The sequence below is a fragment of the Empidonax traillii genome, unplaced genomic scaffold (assembly GCF_003031625.1).
Source record: "Empidonax traillii isolate 1590-97213 ecotype Southwest subspecies unplaced genomic scaffold, ASM303162v1 scaffold683:size364172, whole genome shotgun sequence".
NCBI lineage: Eukaryota > Metazoa > Chordata > Aves > Passeriformes > Tyrannidae > Empidonax > Empidonax traillii.
Window position 1 is genome coordinate 57,828 of NW_020955876.1, and position 20,282 is coordinate 78,109.

At 47.1% G+C, this 20,282-nt stretch overlaps 1 protein-coding gene across 4 annotated transcripts; it reads left to right on the top strand.

Moving 5' to 3' along the window:
* The first annotated feature begins 4,274 nt into the window (after nucleotides 1-4,274).
* BCO2 (beta-carotene oxygenase 2) lies at nucleotides 4,275-20,282 on the top strand. 4 transcript variants are annotated; one of them, XM_027899687.1, is made up of 13 exons: nucleotides 4,275-4,569; nucleotides 5,537-5,629; nucleotides 10,395-10,599; nucleotides 11,687-11,895; nucleotides 13,363-13,481; nucleotides 14,469-14,571; nucleotides 15,455-15,583; nucleotides 15,705-15,865; nucleotides 16,361-16,528; nucleotides 18,354-18,491; nucleotides 18,684-18,866; nucleotides 19,207-19,317; nucleotides 19,610-20,282. In XM_027899687.1, the coding sequence occupies exons 1-13, from the start codon at nucleotides 4,461-4,463 to the stop codon at nucleotides 19,721-19,723; spliced, it is 1,842 nt and encodes a 613-aa protein (XP_027755488.1). In that variant the 5' UTR covers nucleotides 4,275-4,460; the 3' UTR covers nucleotides 19,724-20,282. The 4 variants fall into 4 exon arrangements, with proteins under 4 accessions (XP_027755488.1, XP_027755489.1, XP_027755490.1 ...); XM_027899689.1 differs by lacking the exon at nucleotides 4,275-4,569 and adding an exon at nucleotides 4,748-4,888; XM_027899688.1 differs by lacking the exon at nucleotides 5,537-5,629 and having other exon boundaries at nucleotides 4,280-4,569.

Here is a 20,282-nt window from a genome sequence, read left to right on the forward strand (position 1 = left end):
GGTAAACTGTCAACAACTTAAGCAGCGACTTATACATAGTTAGTAAAATCTGTTCTAAATATCTGTTTTAAATCCTGTGACTCCAAGGTCAACCCATTGAACATAGTACAGTAATTTTTCTATGAAACGTAGAATTTTGTAAGTGGAAAAGGACCTCAGATTTATTTAATACTAACCATTTTCTGCGCTTGTTTTAGTTTATGTGTTTTTTTCTTTCTACTTTAGAAAATGTTTTGGTGCTAAAGTCTTTGTAGAATGTACTTGGCAATCTTATATCAATTTTGTCTCAGAATACAGATAGGTTGAAGAGATCAGCTTAGAAGTAGGAGAGTTCTATTAAGGAGAATACTTTGGGAAATGTATAAAGTCTTAATTTGAAAATGCATTTAATACTTGTACAGCTTTTCAAGGCCATTTTGATATAAACATTAAAGCACACAGTCAGAACTTTGCTGTGATGTCAATAAATAACTAAACAATAATAACGTGGTCTAAAATGCTCTTTTGTTTTGGATACATGAGTATTGTTTGCTGTATATCCAGTTTATTTAAGGACGATCATGGAGTTTTTCGAGCCCTTTTTCTCCCTTGTCACTAAACTCTGTTAAAAAAAGATGAAACCCAGAATGTATAAAGGATCATGTACAAATTGTGAGGCTTACTGAATAAAGAAAAGTGCCAGAAAGTCCTGGTGCTAGAATAAGATATATTTAGATCATTACCCCAGGACTGTGTATCAATTTTCTCTTAAAATCTTTTCAGACTCAACCCATCCTCCTTCTACCCTTTTATTAACTATAAGTCAGGAGCAAACGTGCTGCATGTCAGAGTGACACGACTCAAATCATGGGAGGAGCTGGACATGTAGGGTGAGATTTAGATACCTAAAGGTACAGATATGTCCTTAGTAGGATTTTCAAAGTGCCTAATCATGGTGTAAGCGTCTTACATGCTTAGGAATTTTGAAAAATCCTGTAAGGTGCCTATCTGCATCTTTAGCACGTAAAGACCTTCAAAAGTCTTGCCAGTGGTCTGCATCATATTTACCAGTCTCCTGGTTTGGGTTTTTTTTTTTTTTTTTTCCTTATAATCTCATCTTGTAGTCACTCTTGGTAGCGCTACTTAAACAGAAAAATGTGGGGGAAAAAGAGAAGGAGGTTTAGGGAGTGAAGCTTTCTAGTATATTGTGCTAAGGGTTTCTAAAATCTACGCTCACCCCTAGTAATGACAAACCCCAAAGTTTTAAATTGACGTTTCTCAAGTGTCTGAATTTAGACATTTACCCACAGTTACTTACCTAAGGCTTTAAAGAAAAATTACACAAGTTTCATCACTGACAAATATCTGCCTGTTACCTGCATTTTTGTCTGCTTGTGCTTGGGAAAATGATTCAGCCTTTTTAATTATCTAGATTTAGTTTATGTGGCCAATATCTCGAATCATTACTGAGAAACAGAACTTAGACTATGTGATCCAATAGTTTTATAAGTTTCCTCCCTCAGGGCATCAAGTGTTACTGTTGCAGCAATTGGGTTGTCGTTTAATGTTATAATTTAATAACATGGAATATAAGAAGTAATAAGGGGAATTTGAAGAGATATTGAGAGTAAATTCAGGAAATATGGCCCCAGTAACCTAGGTGAGCATATGAACAGTGTGGCTGTGCTTATTAAAGTTTTTAAAATGCCAAGAGCAACAAAGCCTCTGATTTTGCTGCCTGAATACATGTGAGGAAATGTGTATAAGTAAACCAAGTAAAATTAATTAAATAGGGAGTTTTATAACGTTTTGGCTTGAAATGGCAAGTGTAGAAAACTTAAAACAGCCACTGAAAATAAACCAGCCTCTCCTCTTTTGAAGTTCATTAACATGTCAGCAATGGCAATTCATCAATCATAACTTAATCCCTTCTTGATTAAACGGAGCTTTCCTTAATTATGGTGCTGGCTAAAAATAGAGAGTTTTTCTGTTGGCTGCCCTTCAGTGTTCCACTCCATATCTAAATATTTGGGAGTACTCTTTACACGCTGTTTTTCTTCTAAGCCATTAGAAAATAGATTTTTACTGTTTTCCTGCTTGTCAACAATTCATCCACCCCACTAATGATGCTTCTGCCTCCTCCTAACATATTTTGGCGTTCATTGGGAGAAACAAATCGAGTTGTCTCTCTCCCCTTCTGATGTGACACTAAAAGCTCATTCATGCTGTCCCCGAGGAGGGAGCTCCACGTGAAACCCAACTGGCACCCATCCCACCACTATCCGCTTTCCCGTTTTACTCAAGGAGGTTTGGACAGAAAATTAATTGGCTTTAAAGCTGCAAAATCTGATCAGCGAAGCTCAGCTGGTAACTACGTTTTCTTTAAGCTTCTCCCCTCCTCGTTTAAGCCCCAGTGCCTGTAAATTAACACGAACGTCTAAGATTACAGATCAGTAGCCCAATATAAATGGATTTTTTTTTTTTTTTTTTAAACCTGGAAACGTCCTAGACAAGGTTCCGACCCTCTTGAAGTCAGGGGGATTTTGGCACCGAGTCTTTCGCGGTTCTGAGCTCGCTGAGAATACCTCCCCAGGCTGGCAAAATGTAAGTGATGAAAAACTCGGTTCTTCTGATCACTCTTCTATTTAAAAGCTGCAAATGGAAAATACCAGATAAGGCAGAGAGAGAAAAGGCTGGTTGTGACTGTTTACTGAGAATGAAACTGCCTTTTAGCACAGGGGTAGGAATGGGGGTCAGAACAGAGAAAGACCAAGTGAGCAGGTCATGGATGTGTTTAAGGCTCGGGACATTCCGTGTAGAACTGATCAGAACGCAGGTTTGCTAATCACAGGATCTTTGTCTCTGAATTGGCTTGGAAACCCTGATGACTGGGGTGGCTGGAAAAGAGCCGAGTTGGAGGGAATTTTGCATCATCGGGGGGTGGGGAACAGCCAGAAAAAAACACTCAGTGTAACTCCCATCTTGGAGAGGGTCTGAAGGAAACTTCTTAACTAGGACTTGGGGAAGAGCTGATTTACCATGGAAAAATAACAGATGGGTATAGCTGGATGTAAAGCAATCGGCACCATCCTGTATGGTATTATATAAAATAAGAGCAATCAGGAAGTAGGGGCTACTTAAAAAGTCAATGAATACTTTTTTTTTTTTTCCTGATAGGTCCACTTATCCTATAGAGATCTGCTACCAGCCTTGCTTATTCCACATTATCCTGAATGGTTTAGAAGGAGGGCATTAGAGAATACAGCTAATTTTTCAAACAGCAGCAAACTAGGAGAGGTCATTGAAAATTCATTGTAATCTCAATAAGACGAAGGGTAGAGCTGAAATCTAAATAAAATTTAAAATGGACAAGGGGTGTCCTACATGTTTCTTACCGGGCAGAGCAATAGCTAGTGTTTGTTTGGTGGTACTGTGTGGTGAGATGTGTTTGGTACAGCACAGCAAGTCAGACGGAAACGTAGTTTTTCCCCTCCCCTCTGTGGTAGTTTGGTCTTACTAAAAACGAGAACCAAAAATAATAAAAGGTGAAGGAAACGTGATCGGCGAGGAAAGGCTGAAGCCAGTTGGGTTTGTTTAGGAAAGCACAGCTCAGGGGAGGGCATGGTCAGAGATGTTCCCTGGGTCCTGCAGAAAGGACAGGAAGAAATGAGCTGAATTTGCAGCAGAAGATTTAGGATGAGCACTGATGTGTGTGTGCAGTGGGGTCCTTGGAGCTCCCTCTCAGGGCACGGGGCAGCTTTAAAGAGCTGCTTCATGCCATGAAACAAAGGTTCCCTCTCCGCGCTGGCAGCTTCCTCCCCGCATCCCGGAGGAAGGCTCTGTCCTAGGTCCGGCTTAGCTCGGAACAGCAGGGAACAGCCTGGTCCTTCCCTGCCGGATTCGACGGGCTAATCTGGCGCGGCAGCCAACATTGCTAAAGCCTCGCGATTCACTGAGCTGCAAAATGCTTTACTCGGCTTTCCAAACAAAACAACACGTTTTGGATTTGTTTTTTTTTTGGGGGGTTGTTTTTGTTTTTTGTTTTTTGGTTTTGTTTTTTTTTTTTTTGTATACGCCAACAAGAAGCCGAGGCGACAGGAGATCTTGAAAGAACCGCCTCGCTAATTAAATCCCGGCCGCCCGGATCCAGCGCTACATCTCCCCTTTTTTCTCTCCCGCTCCCCAGGTACAAAAGGCACGTAGCGCTGGAGCGATTTGGCCCCGGCGGTGGCTCCGCCGGCCCAGGGAGCGGCAGCGATCGCGGCCCGGGGGCGCGTCCCGGCCCGCCGGGAGCCGCGGAGCGCAGCGGAGCGTGGGCAGCGGGGATGATGGATCAGGGAATCCTTGCCAGCCCGCCGGGACACACCGCCCCGGCTCTTATTGTGAAAGGATGATGTCAGGCAGCTCTCATCTCCCGGCGCATCTCCGCTCGCTGCTGGCCGCCCTGGCACCGCTGCCTCCGCTTGACCACCGCCGAGCCGATGCCTCCTGCCCAGCGGAACATGCTAGCCCAGATCCTATTGCCCGCCGTCAGCCTCCTGCTTGCGCACTTGCAGTATTTCCTCTGCTGTTTGATGCAATTCATCCCAGGTAAAACGCATAAACAACCAAACCCTTCTATCCTGTCGTGTTGGGAGGAGGGTTGTTGCTGCTGCTGCTGCTGCTGCTGCTGCTGCTGCTGCTGCTGCTGCTGCTGCTGCTGTTGCTGGCACAGGTCGGTAGAGCAAATTCTATTCCATCGATGAGAAATTCGGAGCTGAGCGACCTGAAGGGCTTTGTTAGATGCTAGAAATTGCCTGTCGTTTATTGAATGGATGAACGGAGGGGCAAGGATTACAGCAGCCACGGATGGTTTAGAGCTGGAAGAGCAGTGCACAGCAGGTTCCCAGAGCACGGGAGGCAGCTCTAAGTGGGCTGTGAGGGGCTTGTTTGGAGCAGCACCATCGCTGGAGCATCGATCTGAACGTTCAAGTTGGAAACTACCCCAAGGGATCTTGCATCACAACCGAACTCGGCAGTTTGTGCCATCACTGCACTGCCTGAGTTCTTTTTTGTTTGGTGTTTTTTTTTTTTTTCCCCTTTCATTTATTTTGTTTTGGTTTTTGTTGATTTGGTTTGGGATTTTGTGCTGGTGGTTTTTTTGGTTTGGTTTGGTCTTTGTTTCTTTGGTGGTTTTTTTTGTTTGGTTTGGTTTTTTTGGTCTGAGACCCACTTTTACAAAATAGGAACCAGTAAAGATCCCAACTTCATTCACCAAAATTTCTGGGGCTTGACGGTGGCGATGGTGGTGTCTTCCTTCCCTTTAAATTCCAAGCATTGCTCTGGGGGTATCCAAAGATCCGAAAAGTTCTCAAATCTGCCCTGTTGCGCCGCCAGAAGTCCCCAAAGCGTGGGATCCATTTCTGTCGGTGCCTTTGGCAAACGAGCAGGTATTTCCTACGCACCGACGCTCTCCTCCCTTGGCCAGGCCTTTCTCTCTGCTCCTGCCCTCCCTTTCTTTCCCCTCCGTGTTTCCTGTCACTTCTCTCGTGTTCTTCCCTGCTTCCTTGGCCAGTAGCGAGGCAGTGGGTGGCTGAGCCCCTGCCCATGGGAAACAGAGCGGCCACCCAGGACAAGGAGCCCAGCGCGGGGACCTCCCAGCGCCCACCAGGCAAGTGCAAGAGACCAGGGTGGGACGCTCAGCTGAGCTGGGGGAAGGCACAGGAGGGGAGGGTTGGAGTCTGCGAGGCACAAATCCCCAGCGCAGCAACTTCAGGCCGGGTGGGTGGGGGAAAAATCGGGTTTTGTTTGCCGTGCTGTGCCAGTCGGTGTTTTATGGGGAGCGCAGTGCCTGTCGCAGCTTGTGCCAGAGGATCCTTCTGAACCGAGCTGATTCTCAGGGAAAGAACGATTTTTGCTTCAGCCTCCCTGCTTGAAGAATATACCCTGAGCCCCCCATTTACCAAACTGTGCCCTCAGTGCCCGGAATCACAGAACGGGGAGTTGGAAGGGCCGAGCAGTTGGACTGTGCGTGGGGACAAAATGGTGGTGCCCCTGTGCCGTGGGGTTGAACCTGTAGGTTGGAATCAAGGTGGATTTGCTCCCTCTGATCCCAGTGATTCCGGGTTTCCAGTAAGCAAACGGCTTCCGTGTTCCCTCCATCGACCGTGAAAGATTTTCTGATTGTCTCACTGTCGCTGAAGTACAATTTAATGTCTGATCCCTTGCAGCAAAGCAGCTGGGGAGGCTCCTTCTCCAGAGAAGCTTTCTCAAGAGCCTTGGCCTTCATCCCACTTCTTCTGGATGTAACTCAGGGTTGGGATGGCAGTTTGGGTCAGCAGCGAAATCGTGGCACGCTGTGAGCAGGAACAGCACCCAGACAGACTGCCAGGCTGCGATAACTGTGGAATAATTGCTTACAATGTTTAGAGAAGAACTGAGGAAAATTTATACCTCTGTATTTGGCACTGCCTCTGCTCTGCTGTGCCAAAGGAAGTTTAGCTTTAAGCTTATTTTTAAACCATTAAGGTAGGATGGAGACTGGAGTTAAAAAGGAGATTTCTGAGAGGGCAGCTTGTAATACTGTGCTCATTTTCACTTGTTGTGCTCAGTGAGCCCCATTGGGACTGTAGGTCTTTTATTGTGTAATAAAGTTCTGCCAGCTTGAAGTGTAGCCAGAATGGAAGCCATAGATAGTTTTAATTACGTGTTGTGTAACATGGCATACAAGTCTGTCTTCTGTCTTTTGCAGAGATTGATCTCTTCTTGGGTAGCTTGGAAGGTACAATCAATTATGATTAATGACTGAATTTTTACCTGAAGGTGATACACCTTTTTTTGCAGTTGTTCAGGAAAATTCAGTTAAAGTAGGAATTATTTGTGTTCCATATGCTCGGTGCCTTCGGATTGCGTGCAATGAAACGAAATAGATTTCAGGATTATTATTCAGATTTAATTTTTTTTTTTAATCAGGAAGAAGTGTAGGATTTATTTTCTTTTAAATCCCTCCCTTCCTCCCAGCTCTTCCAAATTATCTTGTGATAAGTTGTCCTGTTTCTGAAAACTTGTGTTTTGCCTACCTGGATGTCGTGATTTGATTACAACTTGCAGGCATTTCTCTCGGATCTGGAGCTCATCTGAGTGGTTTCCAGAAGGAAAAAGAATCCATTCTCTTGCTGTGCTTCTTTCTCTGGTCTGATAGGACGGGGTGTTCACTTCCATATTCTTGTATAAAGTCTGTTCTTTTGTAGACATTGTCTTGGAATGAATTCTAAGATGAATTCTAATTAGAGCAGGTTTCAAGAAGACCACACGAATGGTTTTCACAGGACAAGGAAACCAAAACACTTGGCTTGCTTAGCTTAGGAAGTGATGCCATTCTCCACTCTAAATAACAGCCCATGGCAAACACAAACTACCAAAGCTACAGAAGAAGCTGCCAGAAGAACAAGGGGGATAAACTGTCCTATGAATAAAGTCCTTCTGTAAATTGAAAGCATGTTTCTAATCAGCTGGACAATAAGCAGCTATCCCAAGAGGGAATAAGTGCCAGAAAACACAGTCATTTTTAAGATAGAGTTCATGTATCTGAATTTGTGGGAGAGCAGTTGGGAGGGGATGACTCAGGAGGGCATTTCCAGTCCTGGTCAGGCTCTTTTGTGAAGTACCTTTCCAAAATCCCTATTTACAGTGCGCCTCCAGAAAGTTTTGGTGTAGTGCCATCCTCAGTCATGCCATCCTTGTTTCTGCTTGGATGCAAGATGTCTCTTCAGGGACGTGTTGCTGCCATTTTTTAATGCCTGTTTTGCATCTTTGCAGCTCGGCAAGCCCACACTGCATTCCTGCAAATGGCACCCACTGAGCCTGCCAGGTGCTGGTTGACATGAAAATCTTCTGCTTCTGTATAAGGAAATATTCTGTAGCCCCAGTGTTGGGGATCAGATTGAGTGCTTGATAAAGGATTTAATCAGAGCTTAATTGAATTCCATGAGGGGGAGGACGGACGAGGTTGGAGGTTAATTGCTTTATCTACGCAGGCTAAATTCTTCCTTTTTTAATCTTTTCTTCCCATCTGTTTTTCTATCTCTCTTCTGATCTCTTTTTTTAAAAAATCTTAATTACCCTTTACCATGATTATATTATTACCATATTAGAGAGCTAAAGAAGGCTTTGGGTACTGATGAATTGAAGAAGTAGGCTGAAGGAATCTTGCAGTTTGCCCTCCTGCAGGCCTAACCCCCACCCTGTTGGTGGCTGTTCTGAAGAAGCCAGCTCAGAAGGATGCTGTAAGCATCAAGCAGTCGCTTGAAATTGGGGAGATCACCTGAGCAGAGGCTTAGCAGATGTTTGGGGCACGAGTTCTACGTAGCATTAGTTTAGGTTTTTCTTCTCTCTCTTCTGGCTGGGAAGCCCAGGATTCTGATGCTTATTTTTACCTCTGCATGGTGTGTCCTTTTGCAGACTAATCAGATAAGGGGTTCCAAACATTATGTATGTGGAGACAAGTGAAGACTCCCCGGCTTTGGCTCTTATCCTTGCTAAAGCTGTGAGCAAAAGCCAAGTCCGGGGTAATTTATTTGTTTGTTTGTTTTGAATTAATTTGCTCTTTTCCCTTCAGGTATCCAAATAATTACTTCTGGATTTCCCCAAGTCAATAAATCATGCAGTGGTTTGGCTATTGTTGGAAAATCTATCCAAGCTCTACAAAATCCTATTAGACCTAAAAGTTGATGTAATTATTTCTTCATTTTCGGTAGAGGGATTTCCAAGATTCCCTTAACCCTTTCTGGATCTATACATCCTGATCCATGCTTTAAAATATGCCCTAAATACTTAACTTCAGTCTCTACCATTTGAGCTCTGTTTTCAGAGGCTATTCATCCTTTTTTGGCTGAAAAGTTAAGCAAGCTCTCAGTAGAGTCTTCTACTCATTTTCCATCCTTCCCTGAGATAAGTTAATCATCCACATCCTGCAACAGCCTTGTGGAGGTAATGAGCCCTCATTTAAAAGTTTTTATAATATTTGTCCAAATAAAACAAGGGATTCAGTGTATCCTTGTGGCAATAGTCCAAGCAAGTTGCTGTTTAATTACTTTCCCTCCTCCTTGTTCCCACTCAGAGGCAGAGCCTGGTTCTCTACTGTCAGTACTTGCACAACTCCAAAATGCATCCTTTCAATCTAGTACAGATTAAGAACAGGGAGAAGAGGGAATTTGATTCAGAAAAGGACGGGGATCAGGAGCTGTAGGGTGTCTTGGCTTAACTGTTTCCTTAATTATTCTTAAGTCTTGAACCGTCTGGAGGAATACAAGAGTCATCACCCTTTTTGCCAGATCCCTTGCCAGGCTTTTTGTCCCTCCTTGGGCACTGACCTTTTACCAACCCTTGGGCATTTTCCTTTTGCTTCCAACTGCGGCTGTGCTAGAACCTTTGCAAGAACACCCCCTCATTCCTTCTGGTTTGAGAGGCTGGTGGGTAAACTGTGCACCACTCCACTTATTCACCTGGGCTGCAGAAGTGGTGAAAGTGGCTGGTAAAACCAGAACTAATTGCTGTTGCAAGTTCAGTAAACAGTCTGGAACTCGTGCAGTGGGTGGTGGGGTCTGTACCAGACCTGTTTCAGGGTTGGGTTTCTGTGTGCCCTTTGGATCAGGATTTCACTCAGACCTCGATCTCATCAGTTCAAGGTTAGTTCAGTGGTCTCAGGGACGGGGACAAAGCAGCTCCAGTGCCCCGTGGGCAGGGAGCCTTGGCAGGGAAGGCAACAGGTAAATCCACCTCTGCAGCTAAATGGATTGCTCAAACAATCCTTGTGTTGATGAGGCTTTGCAAACCAGGCTGTTGGAGCCAATGACTGACATCACTGTTAGTTCACAGCATTCCAATCAGTTCATGCTTTCTTGATGCTTTTGTCTTGGAACTATGGCTAACCAGGGGGTTATTGCAGTCAAGCAAGAGGCTCCATCACAAATTATCCCTTTCTGCTACTGCTTATTTATTTACCACATAAAACAGGTCAGTCTCTTTTGTCCTGTCCTGTAAATGTGCTTCAGCTCAGTTGCATTTGTGCTCTTCCTGATTGCCATTTTTTGGGGGGGATTGGAGTTATTTTTCTCTTTTCCTTTTTTTTTCCCCTTTTCTTTCCTCTCAGCTATTTATGAAATCAATTACAAATAGAAGTTTCTGCAGTTAAAAGTTATCATCATATGTTTTATTACCTCCTTTGGGCTGCAGAACTGGTGTCTCTGATGGACTTTTGAGCTCCCCTGGGGATGTGTGGGGTTATTGTGGGAACACAGCTTCACCTTGATCATCCACTCCAACCTGGCTGCTGATTGCCGTCCTAGACACATCCCAACTCAACCTCTAGCAGCTGTCACACTATTACAGGAGAAATCCTAATCTCCTCCTTTCCGTTCTCCCTGCTCTTGTTGCAGGTTACAAGAATTACCTGGCCAGCCCACCCAAAGAGCAGATCCTGCGCCACCGCCCCCGGGGGCTGCAATGCATCTCCCCCTTAGTGCAGACCATGGAGGAGACCCCTGAGCCCATCCCAGCCAAGGTCAAAGGGCATATTCCCAAATGGATCAATGGCAATCTGCTGAGGACTGGGCCTGGCAGGTTCGAGTTTGGCAATGACAAGTAAGTCTGGGAAATTGTTCTGGCCTGGGCTCTGCCTGAACCTAAAGGGGACCCCCCCAAAATGTCTCACCACTATGTGGAGCACCTTGTCATTTGTTTTTAAGCAGGGGAAGGAAGAAATACTCATGTCATTCTTCTGAGAACAGTAGTTCCCTCATTTGGAAGCTGCCTCTGCAAGCAGGAGCACAGCTGAGTTGTCCAGGCTGGAGAGGCTCTCACCTCCTCAGAGTGCTGGAATGAGGCAGCTGAGCTGGGGAATGAACCACCTCTAGTCCTCTGCCCCTAACAAAAGCCCACCCCTGAAATCCAGGGCTGGAAGTTGGGACTTTGGTTGCACTAAAGTGTGTGTGTGTGTGTTGCTTTAGAAGCAAATCCACCTGGTTTTAGAAGTAATGTATTAAAATATGTCAAGAAGGCACCTCTCTGCCATTCTAAGTGACAGATAAGCCCTTCCTCCAGCAAAGCTGATGGCAGCAATTGGCCAAAGCTGCTCACCTTACCAAATGTGCAGTGACCATCAGGTTTTCTGAGAGTCTTACAGATTTCTTGTTTTAGAGAGAATAACACCCTGCAAGCAGCTGAGAGATAAAGGTTCCTTCTCGTGCCACTGGGCTTTTAGCAGTGATTTACACTGGGCATTCTGTTCCCTATGCAGGAGTCTTTGCAGAGTGATTGGTTTGCCAGTACAGAGCATTTCCCCCCAAACTTACACATAACAGTTTCTGACTTCATGTCCCACAGCTGCAAATACACTGGTTTTGTGTCACTCAGGTCAAATGTTTTCTGAACCGAAGCTCCACCTGGTTCAGTGTTCCTGGGATCTGGGCATTACCTTTTAAAAATAACAAAAACCTAAAGGCAAGAGGGAACAGTAGATCAGAACTTCATGTAGTGCCCAATTCCAGTCCTCTTAGTCACTTCTTCCTCACCTCTTAGTAACCTTTAATTTACTAATCTACATATTTTGGTCCTCTTTTTATTAATATCTTTTTCTCCCTGTTTTCTCACCTCTTACCTCCCTTTTTAAAAAAACCCCTTCACGGTCTCATTGATCTCCTTTCCTCCCCCAAATCCTCACTCCTGGCAGCTTCAACCACTGGTTTGACGGCATGGCTCTGCTGCACCAGTTCCAGCTGCGGGATGGCAGGGTGTCCTACAGGAGCAGGTTCCTGCAGAGCAACTCCTACCTGACCAACAGGCGGCACAACCGCATCGTGCTCTCGGAATTCGGGACCTTGGCCATGCCAGACCCCTGCAAGAGCCTCTTCGGGCGCTTCATGTCCCGCTTCGAGACGCTGAGTAAGGCCTGGGGGTGTTGTCTCTGAGAAATAAGATATTTTCTGGGGGCACCTGTGGTTATTTGGGAAGTGGGGGGGGGTGTGAGGGAGTCCAGTATGGGCTTATTCTGAGCCCATGGTTTTCCTCAGCATGGGCCCCACTGGGATAAGAGCAGCAAAAACGGTGCCAGGCGGTGCCAGGCTCGGCTGGCAGGGGCACACTCAGCTCAGTGGGCCACCTCAGGTCGTCTGGTTCCAGTTTGTTGCGAGTTTCCAGCAGAAATCTGCTTCCAAAGAACAGCCTGTGCAGGGCTGGTAATGAGCATTACAACCTGGTGTTCTACCTGGGACACAGCTTTGCCCTTAAAACGCTTTGCCTTGCTAAGCTTGTAGGGTAAGTGGGCTAATCCTTCCCTTCCTAGACTAAGGTGCAGATTATATGAGTAGGGTGAGAGGTGGTATCGCACAGGAGAGGAAGTACCACTGCCTGGAGGATCCTATGTGTGTCAGGGAAGAAATAGGCTTAATGAAGCAGAGGACTTCCCACTAGAACCAGAACAGACCTGAGGTTTGCCACTTGTTGCTCATGGGGTGACCATCTTCTGCTTCTGACCTTCCCTGAGGAGATGGATCCCATCCTGCCACGTCATCTGTTCTCGAGTGAAGCCCCCCAACTCCCCACCCCAGCTCTCTCAAAATGCATTTCACAACTATCTACATCCCCTCTTTTCTTTTCCAAGCTCCAGCAGGTTGTTCCTGCCCCCTCCTTGCCTGTTGGGCTCTTTACACACTTAGAGGGAATTCCTCACTGCCAGAAGAGCTGTCCTCTGGATTTCTGCTCTAGCAGCCCAGGCTGTGTGTTCACCACACACACACACACACACACACAGTATTCAGCTTTTCCCTCAGCTCTTCCCAGCCACCTGGCAGTGAGTGCCAGCTCCCCTTGGAGCAGCAGCAACAGCTCTGGCTGTGTGTGTAGCTCTCAAAAGGCATCTCCCTGACTGAGTTTTAGAGAGAAAAGGAATAGGGAATAGAGAAGCATTCCTTGTCCCACACAAAGAGCATCCCTGAGCATCCCCTCAGCCCAGGTTGTTGCCTCAAGTCCTGCCTCTCGTTTCCAGTGCTGTAAATCAAACACAGCACTCTGCAGATGGTTTTTAGAGGAGGGGACTCTGGCTGGGGAGGAAAGGGAGATACAAGAATACGAACAAATAAGAGGTCAGGAGCTGAGGGCACAGAGAAACATGAAGATCACCTTGGCATCACTGCAGTGATTTCTGGAAGGACTACTCCTTGTCCCTTTAACCTGAGTTCACCTGCACAGACAGTTCCCGGAGTGCCTTTGTAGATTAGTGAGGTATTTCTAATCAGCCACAGGGGGATTAATGTCACTGCAAATGGGTTTATTTGTTTAAACATGTGTAACTTGAGATAATGTGACATGAGCTCGAGCAGAGCTGTGCCCAACTCCAGGATTTTGTTTCAGGACCCAGCGACAATGCCAATGTGAACTACGTGCTGTATAAAGGAGATTATTACATCAGCAGTGAGAACATCTTCATGTACAAGGTGGACCCAGAAACGCTTGAGACGAAGGAAAAGGTGTGGGCAGGTGGGATGAGGGAGCTGTGCCACAGAACCCTTAGCTGAGCCCCTGAAAAACCTCCTTGGCAGCTCTCTCGTGGGGGAGATGCAGTCACTGCCCACTGTGGCCAGGAAAGGGAGACACAGATGCAGCTCTGGGCGCAGCTCCTGTGCTCTCACTGCTTGTCTGGGCTTGTCTGCACCCACCGGTGTGTGAAGAGTAAAAGTGCACACAGGAAAAGGAGCATCACTGCTCTCAGCCCTGCACTCTTCCCTGTCACTCCATCTCTCTTCCCTTTTTCTGCCTTTTTAAACCCTCCAGAACTGCCCTTCGAGGTCTTGGCTAGAGCTCTCTTGCCAGTGAGTGAAGTCAGTGTAAAGTCAGCTCAAAGTTCAGCTGCCCCTTCATTTTCTCCCCTGATAGCAAATGAACAGAAAGTCAGAGCAGTCTTTCCCTGTGTCCTGTGCATCCCCCCACAGGAAGACATGTGGGGATTTTTAGGTTGAGTGTTCAGCTCTGTTGTGAGCCATCTTGCCATTAAAAAAAAGAAAAAAATCCCCTTTAGCAGCTTTTTAAATGCAGACTGTTATTTCTGGGCTAAGTGAAGAAATGGAAGGGATGATTTCACATTTAAACTCTCCAGTTGGAGGTGGGACCTGTTTTTCTAAGCCTCTGGTGTTAAGAAACCTGGTGATTTTTTGGGGCAGTGACTGTCTCTTCACACATGTCTGTCTGTGCTTATAACATGGGGTCCCACTGTGTCACCTGTGCTATTTGGAATGTCCATGTACCATTTTACTGGTAGGACTAACAGAGAGAGAAATATCGTTAATTTTCAAGGATTTCAGGAAGACTACAGGCAAACTGAAGAGTCAAGTCCAGATGCCCCATTATTAATGATGAATAAAGTCTGCTTTTCTCCCTCAGGCTTCCATGGAAGCCTGTGGCTTTCCCCAGAGCAGCAGAGGAGTTCTGCCCTGACTGAAAACCCTTGGAATTTGCAGGTAGACTGGAGCCAGTTCATTGCAGTGAATGGGGCCACTGCTCATCCCCATTACGAGTCTGATGGGACAACATACAACATGGGCAATTCCTATGGGAAGCACGGTAAGATGGGTTGGCCAGACCTGCCTGCTGGGCAGGGGGTGCAGGACACTTCTGGGGGCTGTTTCAGGGAGCAGCTGTGGAAGAAACAGCTGAAATGACCGTGAGGTTGCTGTTTCTCTTTGAGTCAGATTGGTTCTGTTTTACAGTGTCAGTCAGTCCCAGCTGAATTTTATGGGATGTTTTTCTTCTTCTCAAACCAGTGAGCATCGAGTTGGGCTCTGATTCCGTTGGCATGGCTGCCCAGGGCTGGCATTCACTGTTAGTTATGTGAAATCCTGCTTTTGCAGGTGCCTGGGGCCTCTGAAAACAGCCCCTGACTGCCCTTTATTGTGATTCCTCGGGCTGGTTTCAGTTCACTCCACAGTTTCCCAGTTTTGATCATTTTTCATTCATGCTGCTTTCATTTCCTTTTGCCCTCAGCAATACCCAGCTTTGTAGCACATGCTTTTTTCAGCTGGAGAGACCAAAAAACTCTAGATTATTCAAACATGCCATTCTTTCCTGCCCACGTGCTCAGATTTATTAACTGAGCATCACTGAGGCTCAGAGTTTTCATTTCCTTTGATACCCAGGCTATGAACTTGGTTTTGTTCTTGATCCTGGTATTATGGGATAACATAAGGAACACCCTGCAGACAGTAAAATGAGCTGGCACTCTGTCAGACTGAGAAGATCCTTCTTCCTTTCAGTCTTCCTTTTTTTTTTGCTAGATAATGCTCTGGAAATTGTTTTACTGACTTGATGACAGGCTGTTGATTTTTCTGCTCATTTAAGCTGTGACTGTGGTTTCCAGTGCTCTTGGGAAATGGGAAGGACAGAGCCTGACTTGGTTTTCTGCCTGTGAACAGTCTCAGTGGTGCTGAACACCCTTTCTCCCCTCCAGGGTCCAGCTATAACATCATCCAGGTCCCTCCACAGAGCTCAAGCTGTACTGACACGTTAGAGGGGGCAAAAGTGCTGTGCTCCATCCCTCCCATGGACAGGGCAAAACCATCCTACTACCACAGCTTTGGTGAGAAAGTTTTCCACCTCAGACTCTTGGGGATTTGGGCTGCTGGGAGGCAGAAAAGGCTCTGCCCCTGGGACGTTCTCCCATCACCTCATACCTGGGTGATGTCACTTTTCCTTCTCAGGAATGACTGAAAACTACATCATTTTCATTGAGCAGCCCCTCAAGCTGAATCTGTTGCAGATTATCACTTCCAAGCTCCGTGGCAAAGCCATCAGTGACGGGATAAGCTGGGAGCCTCAGTGCAACACCTACTTCCGAGTGGTGAATAAGCACACTGGGGAGGTGGGTGCATCTCTGGCCTCTGCAGCTTCAGCTCCCAAGAGGAGAGTGCCTGGCAGCAGCCACAGGGAGCTGGATGAATCGGTCCAGGAGCTGCTGCAATGTGGGCTTTAAAGCACGGGTGTAAATCCACAAGAAATGGGATCACTTCCTGCAGTTCCCTCTCTGTTGATCCATTTCTTTGCCAGCCCTAAAAGGAACAGGCAGAAATGAGCAGTTTGGGGCTCATGAGACTGAAATGCAAGGGTATGAAAGCTCAGCCTGGGACAGATGCTCTAGGGGTGCAGTCAGGACATCAAGAGGTCTGGTCTGGCCTGATTTTGGCTTTTCTTCATCTGTTTTTGCCTCATTACTGGTTTAAAGCAGCCCTTCTGTGGCAACACAAGGCAGATTCCGAGGAATGGGGGATGAAGTGGGAGAGAGAGAGATGGTAAAACTCTCTGAGGGGCGACTGGGAGCTTTAGAGAGGAGCCTGAGCCTCTGCCGTGGCCCCTGCAGGTGCTGCCAGGGCAGTGGTACACGAAGCCCTTTGTGACCTTCCACCAAATCAATGCCTTTGAGGACTCTGGCTGCGTGGTGCTGGATCTGTGCTGCCAGGACGATGGCACCAGCCTGGCCCTGTACAAGCTGCAGAACATGAGGAGGACTGGGGAAGCTCTGGACCAGGTGAGACCTCTGCCTTTGTCCCCCTGGGCCAGTTCCTTTGCTGCAGCCAGGCTCAGGCTGGTGGGATGGGATGGAATGGAGAGCACCACAAGGCCAAGGATGTGAGCTGGGGAAGGGAACCTCAGCTGTGTCAAAACCAAAATGCGGATCTGATGATCGGTGTTAACAATGTTCCCCCCCCCCCCCACGCACACACAAGAAATTACGCAAAGCAAGTTTTTGCATGGCTTGGAAAAAGGGAAAAAGGAACCCTGTTGTTCAAAGGCATTACCTCAGAGAAGTGGCACTGATTAGGAAAATCAGAGAAACACAACCACCAGGGAAACCCCAGCGTTGTTCCTCACAGTCCCCTCACAGCAGCACGTTCTAATAAATCACTTATTTTATCCAGCCCTGTCACAAGCACCATGTGAGGCCGTGGTAGAGGCACTGTTTTGCATAGGGGGAGGTGGGGGTGCGTTCATTTCTGGCGCTGCAGATGAGTTTATTGGAAACCCACCGTGCTGTGGGGCACGGGCAGCGCTGCTGCATGTCCAGGCAGGTCTGAACTTCCTCCAGTCAGATCTGACCTGAGAGAACACTACAGCTGTCTTCCTGCCAGGTCCTTTGGTTCTGCTTTCCTCTGTTGGGTTGGTTTCTCTCGAGTTGTGTTTTGGCCAGAGGAACAGCAGAGTGTTAATGCGACCACACGCTTTGCAAACCGATCCCAGCTCTTGTCCCTCCTTCCCTGAGCCAGGATTGGACCTGGCTGAAGGTGTCCCTGTGTCAGCGCTGGGCTTGTGCTTCCAGCACCCACGCTCTCTAACTGACAAGCACATAACCTGTACACACACACACAGGGGAGAGTGCAAGTCATTTCAGAACAGAGCCTCAAACCTGCGGCTCCTCAGAAAGCCAAGGCATGACTGAGCATGACTTGTCTCTTGTCCCCGAGCCAGGCTTAAGTGCTTTTGCTTGCTCACTAAACCATACTTGATCTGGCAGAGTTCCTCAGCCAGATTACTGGGGTTACATGAACCATAAAAGCTTTGAATATAGGATTTCAGGATTAACAATTATGATTCAAGTGAAGTGTCACGTTGAACGGGTGAGTTACGGGCTGAAGCAACCGAAAACCACCAAAGCAGGGTCCTTGTCACCTGCTTTATTTAGGAGGCTTAATATATGGGAATGTGATGGGTTCTAAACTTGGTTTGGATGGAACTTCAGGGGCAGTGGTGGAATCATTCCTCTCCTGCAACCCGCTGGTTGTCTGTCACACTGGGGGGCTGCGGGTTTGCTCTCCCCTTTGCTCCCCAAGTACCTCCATCATTCCCCTGGACTTCCAAACATGAATCCATGTGTACCCGAGTATGGAAGAGGGAAATCCTGCAGGATAACTTCAGGCATTGAACTGAGGTACAGCAGTCTCCTGCTTGCCTTACCATCTGGAGGAGAAGGAGACTTACCCAGAGAGTGATGGAGAGCAATGTAAGTGTTCTAATAAATAAGGTGCAGTGTGTGTCCCCACGCTGAATCTGGGAGATAACAGAGGGATTTGCATACCCTACTCAGTATTAATTAATTAACTAACCCTGTGAAAGCAATGCTGACTCTTTCAATTGCTTGTCTTTTTGTTTTCTACTCTAGTACTGGAAGGTGCAGAGAACTTCTTTCTGTGATGTGTTTTACCTCGCCAGAACTGGGTAAAACATAGAGCAGAAAGAAGACAATGATTTTAGGGGTGGGAGGAACGTCTCCAACTCCAGAATTGTTCCCCAGATGTGCATTTAGCCTGCAGTGTCTCTCCTCTCTCCACCCCCATGACTGGCTGTCTCTGTACCAGGTTTATGCCTCGCTGCCCCGAGCTTTCCCTCGCCGCTTTGTGCTCCCTCTGCACGTGGATCCAGACACCCCCGTGGGCAAAAACCTGAACCCACTGCCTTATACCCTGGCAAGGGCTGTGAAGGATGCAGATGGAAAGGTGTGTATTGAAGACCTGCATAACTGTGGGGAGGTGGCCTGCAACAGTTGTCATCCTGTGCCGTTGTCTTCCCAGATCTTTTTCTTCCCCATTCCCACAACATTTCTTCCCCGCAGTGCTTGTGGGGCCAGTCAGGTCTTCTGCCCTGTCAGAACTAAACCAACACCTGTGAAATGCGTATTTTTTTTCTAGGTCTGGTGCACACATGAAAATCTGCACCCTGAGGGCTTTGAAAAGGTCGGGGGTTTGGAGTTCCCCCAGATCAACTACTCTTGGTCCAACGGGAGGAGGTACCGGTACTTCTACGGGTGTGGATTCGGCCATTTGGTCGGGGATTCCCTGATGAAGGTCGATGTGGAGACCAAGAATTTCAAGGTGAACTGAAGTCCAGATTATCCTCCTTCAGATCCACTGAACTGGCTTTGAAAATAGGAAAATGCTAGGGGCTTTGGGGGTCTTTGTCCAGGTGGGTCTGGGATGAGATTCCTAATTTTATCTCTCACCCCGTGAATGTGACTCACCAAGCAGGAGAGGATGGCACCATCATACTGCTGGAGTCCAAAGGATTAATTCAAAGGTTGAACTCTGAGTTTCTTTGAGCACAGACTGTGCCTGGGTGTCTTTGTGGGGAGCACTCTTAACTTGCAGCTCTGCTAGCTGTAGCAGACAAGTATTAATGAAATGAAACTCATCCATATGTCCCTGTGCTTGCTAGATTTGGCAGGAGGATGCATCCTACCCATCAGAGCCTGTGTTTGTGCCAGTGCCTAATGCCACAGCAGAGGACAGTGGAGTCATCTTGTCTGTTGTGGTCTCCCCTGCTGAGGTAACTTATTGTTGGTAGTTTGTCAAAGTCACAGAGCATTAGTTAACTTTTTAAACCACAGAACCCAGCTGGAGGCTCCCTGGCAGATAGTTCCTTGCTCCCCAGGAGTGTTCCTTGACGTGTCAGTGCTTCTTGAGTGGCTCCTGTGACTGCCAGTGCTCCTGGCCAGCTGTCTGACAGGCTGGATCTGCGTGGCCTGGCTGGACATTTGGGCTCCCTTGTGTGCAGCAGGCTGGATAGTGAAACCAGGTTCAGCCTGCACATTCACTCTGCCTTTCTTTTCCTCCTGCAGAACCGAAGTGCTTTCCTGCTTGTCCTGGATGCAGAGACCTTCAGAGAGCTGGGGCGAGCAGAAGTCCCGGTGCAAATGCCTTATGGATTCCACGGCATCTTCACTCCCCACTGACCCCACTCCTTGACACCTCCTGTAACTCAGGGCCAAGCCAGGCTCAGAAAGAAACCTCTGCTGCTTCTACCTTCCACTTTTGCATTATGTCTGGGATGAGGGAAGTGCTTTTTCTCTGCCATAACCTCTGAATTACTCCTTTTTTCCTCACAATATCCAGCCAAGGGCATGAGGGAGGCAGAAGCCCCTTCATTCAGCAGCCCACTGCTTTATCCTAATTTTTTTACTATTTTGATAGACCAGCTAGCAGCAGTTCACAAAGGGTGCCATGCTGGCATGGCTTGCAAGGGAGAAAGAGGAGATCTTCTTTGGCAGCAGTGTGCTGTGAAGGGGAGAGAACATCGGTGCTCGGGGCAGTGACTTTGGCTGAAAGCAGAAGAGAAGGAGTAAAACCAGCCTGCAACAGGTGGGCCCAGAGAAGGGGTGTTATTCCACCCCCACTGCATACAGGTTGCCTTCAGTGGACTCCAGGAGGTAGATGCAGATGCTCACAGGAGCTGTACTTGTGCTTTTCTCTGTACACTGGCAGTGCCCTCCAATAAAACGTGGTGAAGTTTCA